The sequence below is a fragment of the Sebastes umbrosus genome, chromosome 17 (genome assembly GCF_015220745.1).
Source record: "Sebastes umbrosus isolate fSebUmb1 chromosome 17, fSebUmb1.pri, whole genome shotgun sequence".
NCBI lineage: Eukaryota > Metazoa > Chordata > Actinopteri > Perciformes > Sebastidae > Sebastes > Sebastes umbrosus.
The window spans coordinates 14,519,996-14,527,980 of record NC_051285.1 but is presented as its reverse complement, the minus strand read 5'-3'; the positions used below and the strand labels follow the sequence as shown (position 1 = coordinate 14,527,980).

The 7,985-nt window shown below is 39.4% G+C and overlaps 1 protein-coding gene across 1 annotated transcript; it reads right to left on the bottom strand.

Annotated features, from left to right (window-relative positions):
• Positions 1-2,194: 2,194 nt before the first annotated feature.
• cfap298 (cilia and flagella associated protein 298) lies at positions 2,195-6,853 on the bottom strand. Its single transcript, XM_037748608.1, has 8 exons — positions 6,694-6,853; positions 6,063-6,236; positions 3,938-4,105; positions 3,564-3,631; positions 3,325-3,483; positions 3,012-3,143; positions 2,820-2,915; positions 2,195-2,720 (listed from the first exon to the last, which is right to left on the bottom strand). The coding sequence occupies exons 2-8, from the start codon at positions 6,199-6,201 to the stop codon at positions 2,610-2,612; spliced, it is 873 nt and encodes a 290-aa protein (XP_037604536.1). The 5' UTR covers positions 6,202-6,236; positions 6,694-6,853; the 3' UTR covers positions 2,195-2,609.
• Positions 6,854-7,985: the final 1,132 nt, after the last annotated feature.

Sequence of the window (7,985 nt, the reverse complement as noted above, 5' to 3'; positions counted from 1 at the left end):
TAAATGTTGTATTTATTCACATCCACTACTAAATGAAGCTCAGATTTTCAGGTTGAAATACTGTTTACTGCTACAAAAACGCTAAAATCACAAAAGGTTGCCACATTCATTCAAGTCAAATCAGTTTAATTTACATAGCCCAATATCACAAATCACAATTTTTTTCCTCAAGGGGCTTTACAATCCGTACAGCATATGGGAAAACGGACAGACATGCAATAGACCAGTGGTTCTCAGCCTTTTTCGTGTCAAGGACCCCTAAATGATACACATAAGGTCACTGACCCACATTTGCCTCAGTGACCGCCATCTGAAAAGATTTTGGTTAGTTGTAAACTACAGTTGAGGAGATAACGGTGGAGGAAGAAAAAACATGTGAAGCCTATGATCAGAATATTCACTGACCACCTTTCTGGGGTCCACCTGGAACTCTCTCAACCACTGCGATAGACAAACATAGTAAAATTACAGTATGAGCAATCAGGATGACAAAATCGATCGAAATAGATTGTAAACATATGAAGGATATGGATCCGGGAGCATCTCCCAGCTGCTGCTAAACAGAGCTGAGCCACATGACCTCCTCTCAACCATGGAGACCTGGAAAGAGGCAAAAACTCAAGCACACCATTCACACAGGTAGGAGAAAGGAAACAAACACACAAAGAGAGAGAGAGAGAAACACGAGAGTAGGGGCTGAGTCTTCTGGAGGATGAAGATCCAGATCCAAAGAATGGAAGGTTAGAGACTGGTCAATTATCATTTTGAGACCCTGGATCACAATGTGGTTTCTTAGAGGACTAGAACTTATACAGTTTTCAACAGGGCCTGTTGCTGCATTGAAAAGAGCCAGAGCCAGGATTGTTTACCAACTGCAACTGTTAAAGTTGACTGACCAATGTGGCATTTACAAGGACAGGCTAGTTTCGCCTCAACTTTAATAATAAAGTGATCCGACATCACAGATGTGACAGGAGAGATAGTCAGAGGAATAAGGGCCAGGTGGTCTGTAGAGTACCGCAAGGTGGGATGATCGGAGTCTGTTGACCTGGACAAACATAGTTGATAGGAGATGGTTTTAATAAAAGAGCCTCAAACTAGCTGAATTGAGGTCGGAGGTTAAATTTAAAATAGACTTATAGATAAAGGCAACACACCGAGCAACATTGGCGTTGGTGTATTCAGGTGGGGAAGCTTCATTTAATGGATTCACACGAGCCATGTTTTCACATAAACCCATCATATCCACACTGTGCTTAAGATATTATCTATTGGTAAGGCTTTGGTAGACATTGATCTAATATCTATAAAACCAAATTTGAGGGTCTTGTTGGGGCTACAGCTCTCATTAGTAGGCCAAGATGTCAGTGGCCTGCATGTGACAATGTGGAGATACAAGTGTGATTACCTTAGATATTTAGTGTCAACATCTAAGGTAATCCACGGTATTATTACTGTACTGATTAATCCTAAAGGTAGCAGCTGCATCAGTGAAACTGCTAAATCACATAAAACCAAAGAACATCTGAGGGAACATGATCTGTCATAACACCCTAAGTTTGTCTAAAGCAACCATGAAACACAGTTGCTCTCATCTCTTAACTCTCTCTGGGTTTTAACACCAGAATGAAACGTTTTCATCATGGACAAATCTGAGGCTTAGTAAGTGTCAAGTGTTATCTTTTCCTAACAAAAATAGGCACATTAGTGTTATCCCTACAGTATGACTAACTACATTAGTGGTCGTTAAAATTGCCAGCTGTTCATACCGTAGACTCAAGCTATGTGTTCCAGTTTCTCCATGATCACTGTCTCTTTAAAGAGCCATCTGCATTCAATGTTACATCCAGGATGTTTTTTTTAATACGCAGTGTTCCTTGAAGCCGGGGCCATTCCTCTCTGAATCACTGCATCGACTCCATCAACTGTTCCACACAGTTTGATTAAACTCTCTCATATTGAACTCTACAACTTCCTCATCGCTGCTGGGACAAGAGCTGGAACGACCATCTACTGTGAGGCAACTTCCTGCCTCAGAGCAGCACCGACTTTCAGAGCAACTAACGGGAGACAAAGAGAGGAAAGGTGTAGCATCCTTGTCGAACTGTGTTCCAGTTGAGTCACTACCTGTATGAACATTGTTTAGACACAGGCTACATTGAAAACAATTCTATTTGATTTCCTCACACGATAAAAATGTACAATAATAAACTTAAATTTAATTGTTTGCACAGCTTCAATAAAAACTTTACAACAGGTTGAAAACAATCGGTAAAGGAAAGAAATACAGGCATCAGATTTAAGTTCAAATAAATCAGGTTTATAATGACATTGGCCAACATGTGGACATGATTACCTGTTCTGTCACACAGTGTCTCCAGATGTCTTCTTCACATTTCAGTCCAGTTAAAAAAATACAGTAGATATACACTTACTACGAACACATCTGCTGTGTATGGTATTCTCTGGAAGACGTCAAACATCACACTGAACAACAACAACAAACTGATTTAAGGATTTGTGATAATAAGGCATCTTAGTCAGTTGCATATAGAGATGTAAAGATCAGATCAGCAACTTTAAGGTGGAAATCTGAGTGGTAGCGGTCTTTATCTCGGTCCCCATTTGATGTTGGAGAGGCCTTGAAACTGTTTTCTGAGGGCCTGTCTGTCTGACCAATCTGAGTCCAGGTGGCTATCGTCGTCCGCCTCCTCCAGTTTCTGGAAATGTTACCAGGAGAAGGTTGGAAAGGCACATTCAGTAGAAACAGGAACATGTTTTTTTAATGTGTGCGCTTATTTAAAAGTCCATGAGCTCACCTTGAGCTCCTCCTGCCTCCTGTATTGATGCATCATCATCTGTTTCTGCTGCTCGTCGGTGATCAGAGGCTCTCTTGCTGGCGGCCCCTGCCCTTTCTGAAGGAACGGCAACATGGGTTACAGTTATTATCACTGCCTGCCATATATATACCGCAAAAATAGTCCCTTCAGATCGGCTGAAATGGCTCTCACCTTTTGGATTTTGACCACAAGCTTCGTCTTTTCGTTTTTGCCGATGTAGTCCTGCAGTTTTTTCCCCCTCTGCATCTCTTTGGCAGCCCACCATAGCTGGCACTCGTCCTCTGTGATCACCTGCAGAGATGCCTGAGGTACGGACAGATGGAGAGGAATGGAGGAGAGATTATCAAGGAGACAGTGAAGACAGATTCACCTCCAAATGTACCAAACAAGAGTACTGTAACTTGTTGTTGACTGAAAACTAATTTCATGTCAGCCAATAGCTGCGAGAAAAACTCTGATCACTGACCCAGGTTGAGTTGTTTACCTGTGTTCCTGATAGGTCTTCCCGGTCCTCAAACTCCATCCTGATAGGGTCATGAGGAGGCAGCCCCATGGGGTACACGATCATGACTGCACCCCTTAGTGGATCCAGAGCGTCCTTAACCGTCTCCATGGTGACACAAACATTAGCCTGAACTTGTTTCTGAAAGAGAGAGACAGATTGAATCAAAAGTATTGACCCTTGATGAACAAGACGATCAAAGGTTTAGTGTTTATACTCACTTTGGAGATCAGTGCCTTTGCATCCTCCACGGTTCTCATCAACACCTCTTTCATCTTGTCATTTGGAGCTGGTAGAAGGCAAAGAGGTGGATTGTCAGATTACCAAAACCCTTTTTTCTGATTGCATAGAAATTAAATTACTTTTTTAAAACATATTTTCATGCAAATTAAAAGAAATGCTCGGCAAATTAACCTCTTCACAAAACCTTTTGCGTTAGTATATCTGTATGTTATTCACAGTAGGGATGCACAAGGCCTAATTCAAAGCTACAACCACATGCAAAAGGACTTGTCTTCCTGACAACGTTAAGCATGCGTTTAGCATAATTTTCTTGTTAAACTACTTAGCCTACAGTCAAGAGTCACAGTCTTACCGTGTCCGTTCCTCCTCCCAATCTCATCCTTTCTAAATACCGGCCCTCCGCTGGGTACACACTTGTCCTCCCATTCATCCTTCAGTTTCAGCTCCACAATCTGCTCATCTGTCAGCCCCTGCATGTTGGGTGGCAGCGTGATGCCATGGTCTGCCAGCTCTGGGATCTCTGAGGGTTTTTCAGAAATTAACAAGCAAATCAATGTCAGTGCATCCTACTAGACTGAAATATCTTATTTATAATAATAATAATAATAATAATAATAATAATAATCTTTATTTATATAGCACTTTTCTAAACAAGGTTACAAAGTGCTTTTCAGAAAAATAAAAATAAAAAAAAGAAAGAAAATCAACAAAACAGAAAAAAATAAAAATAAAAAAATAAATCAGCAAAGAATAAAATACTTAAAAGAGGGAATATATATATATATATATATATAGTGCTATATTTGAGCATAAAGTAAATATGTCAAAGATACGTAGGGTGGTGACTCATAGGATTGTATTTCTGCCAAAGCTGCCAAGTTCAGTCTTGAGAAATGCTTGTCACGATGCACATGTACACGTGCAAGAAATGTTCATCAAGATGCACATGTACACGTGCAAGAAATGTTCATCAAGATGCACATGTACACATGCAAGAAATGTTCATCAAGATGCACATGTACACGTGCAACAAACAAAAAGCACTGATTCTGTCAGCTTCACAATGTTCCAATACAACCTTATTAGTCATCACCTTATCGCAAACTCACTGATCTGTGCAAACTTTTAGGTACGCACGTTGTCTGAGGATTGCGTTTCTCTTGAGAAGATTTAAAATAGCACTAAAGGAGTCTTAATCAATGAGTCTAAATCACTAAGACACATCTGATTTCTTATTTGGATAGTACTTTTACCATTTTGCCAAGCTTTTTAGCCATTTGCTTTTCATTTAGTCTTTTTAGTTGGGTGACGGTTAATAAAAAAAGCTTCTGAAAGCACACCTTCAGAGAGCATGTTTATTAATGCCAGTTGCATAGCCGGACAAAGGGCTAAACAAAGAAGGCAACTTCCAGCAATACAGAGCAGCTTATTATCTATCTATATCCTTAATCAGCCTTTCTTGGCAGACACAGTGACCTCAAAATTCTTTCTCTCACATGTAATCATAACCTGAAATTACCTTGTTTACACGCCTCATATATTTCACCTCAACGCTCATGTCAGTTTTATCCTGAGGGGTAATTACGTTGATATGGGAGTATCTGACCTGGCGTCATAATCCACATAGATACTACATCTTTTCTTCACCTGAGAGGAACGCCTTGTCCTCTATGATTTATCACACACGTGTGTCCTTTAAGTGCGTTCGGTGTTTACCTGTGGGGAGCGAGGGAGGTAGAGGGTTCATCTCCTTGTCCACCATCTTCTGGTGCAGGGCATTTCTTATTTGGAAATGACTTTTACCATTTTGCCAAGCTTTTTAGCCATTTGCTTTTCATTTAGTCTTTTAAGTTGGGTGACGGTTAAAAAAAAGCTTCTGAATATATATAAATATAAGAGTCCTTAGTGCTGAAATGTAGTTGTAACCTAAATGTTCTACAGAAAATCCAACAGTATACCAACACTTACAGTCAATTATTTAAGAATAAAACACATTTTAGTTACACCCTAATAAACATGAATAATTAACTACTTCTTTGTCTTTTTGAACCAGGCTAGTGAGATTTGCCAGTAAGCTGTTACCCCGTTTAAATAGATAGATAGATAGATAGATAGATAGATAGATAGATAGATAGATAGTAACTTTATTGATCCCAAGGGAAATTCAAGTTTCCAGCATCACAGTTCCATAGTGCAAAACATGTTAGTAAAAAGGCAGTAAAATGTTAGTAGTGCAAAGTACAAAAAAAATATACCAGATATAAAAATACAAGGAGATGAAGAAACTGTTAAAACTGAATATAGTGCAGGGTAACAGCTGTGATACACGACTATTAAGAAAGTGCATTATTATCATCTTTAACGGTCTCTTCTGCACTATATTCAGATAGTAGTAAAGCCAGATGTGTGAGTGTAGTCTACTGAAGCTTCTCATCCCTACACACAGTGTGCACAGAGATCACTGGTTTATTTCTCACCTGCACATATCCTGTCCACTTTGAGTCTCCCGTTGTAGATGGCTGTGATCTGCTGGATCAGCGTCTCCAGAGTTGCGTCCACACTGGTGCTGAACACAAACTGGCTCTCATCTCCTCGCTTCACATGCAGCTGCACCATCTCTCCGGCAAAGCAGCTCACCACCTGTTTACCAGCTAAAAAAGAGAAGTTTGGGGAGTTTAAAGACACTTGTCTTGTTGTTAAATAAAACCCGCAACAACACGTAGATTATGTCCGGTGTAAACGCAGTGTCCGGGTCGTTAGGAAAACATTGTAACCATAGTAACAAGTCGTGTGCGGAAGCTTCCTGAAAACTCTCAAGGCCTATTGAAGGAGGCTGGATCACGCGTCATAGCTCGCGAAGGAATTACGCATGCGCAGTAGAATCTGGTCTGCCCTCGCTGAAATTGAGCCATTCACAACGCACGACCGCAGCTTGAGTCACACTGCGCATGCGTTTTACCCAACAACCCAAGACTATTGTCCTAACCTCCTTCTATAGGCTTTGAAAACGCTAAGCTAACGTTAGCTTTTGACTAGCTGTTTACATTCATTTGCTTAATCTGTTAAAGGGCAATTTCTCTACAGAGACTGAGAATAATAACACTTTACCTGTGCAGTGAAACGACAAGCAGAATACGGTACGTCCAATGTTCAGGCTGAGCTCACACTTTGTTTACAAACGGTGCGGTACTAGCTATAGGGTGCATGGGGGTTCTTCTTCTTCGTGTGAACTATTTACGGCAGGTTAGAACAATCCAAGCAGTACTGCTGCCCTCTAATGGTGAATAATGGTAACACTGTGTGGCCAATCAGTAGAAAGTAGTTCATAATGGGATCAAATATCAATAGCTTCTTTGCATAAAAGTGTCATATTAAAATGCTATACGCAAAAAATACAAATAAAAAAAAAAGGAAAATAAAAGACACACAAAATAAACAGAGCAATGCAGCACCAATCAAATTTGCGTTAACGCATTATTATCGTGTTAATTTTGACAGCCCTAATAATTAAACATAATTAATTAAAAGTAAATGTAACTGTCAATAATATTTAGGCTGGTGTTCCATATGAGTAGCATGATATTACAGGGACTGTCTATATCTGGTTTAACAAAGAGGAAGGTGAATATTTTCAACCATTGTCAAGTATTACACATATAACACATTTGAAATTTAAAGAGCTACTGCACACTTAAACATGTTTTTTTGAGACGTAAACTAAATTATATGACTGTACGGTGATGAAACGCATCAATGCTGGTGTTAATATTGACATTTCTTATCAAAGTTATAAAAATTCCATGGTTCAACTCGCCATCTACTGTTTTAAATCAGACCTGTAGAAGTATATGCTGTTTAATTCTTTATGATGAATGCAATAAAGTTACAGCCTGCAGTCAGAGAAGACAAACATCAACATTCAGGGTCAACTTACATTTATTTTTGCATACATACAACACAAACTGCTTCATACATAAATGTGCAATCAGCTGTGCACTTAAAATATGGAACGTTGGATATTAACATGAATCGCAGCTTCATGTTTTCTCTTTAATACATACAGAATATGTTCAACAACACAGACTCTTTATTTACTATGGATTATAGCCATAAAAAGGGACACCAACCTCACAAAAAGGAGCAAATTTTGTTTCCTATAAAATCTCATCTTGAACATGACATGACACAAAGCGCTGGCTAGTCACCTACTGTTAATGCGGATACGGTATCTACTGCACACATTTGGATAACACAATAAATGCATTTTTAGAGATGACACCGACATGTAAGCAGAGGCAACCTGATACACTTGCTTACATAGATAGCTTTCAGTGTAGTGAACGAAGATTATTTGTACTTATTTTACATTTGCGTTTAAAGCCTCTGTACACCCACATAGG

What these genes read in the sequence shown, in the direction of transcription:
- cfap298 (XM_037748608.1), bottom strand. Translation starts at nt 6,201, where the DNA reads ATGGTGCAGCTGCATGTGAAGCGAGGAGATGAGAGCCAGTTTGTGTTC. An exon ending in TGGGAGGAGGAACGGACACG is followed by an intron (nt 3,632 to 3,937) that starts GTAAGACTGTGA and finishes GCCTTCTACCAG; the next exon opens with CTCCAAATGACAAGATGAAA. An exon ending in GGAGGCAGGAGGAGCTCAAG is followed by an intron (nt 2,721 to 2,819) that starts GTGAGCTCATGG and finishes TAACATTTCCAG; the next exon opens with AAACTGGAGGAGGCGGACGA.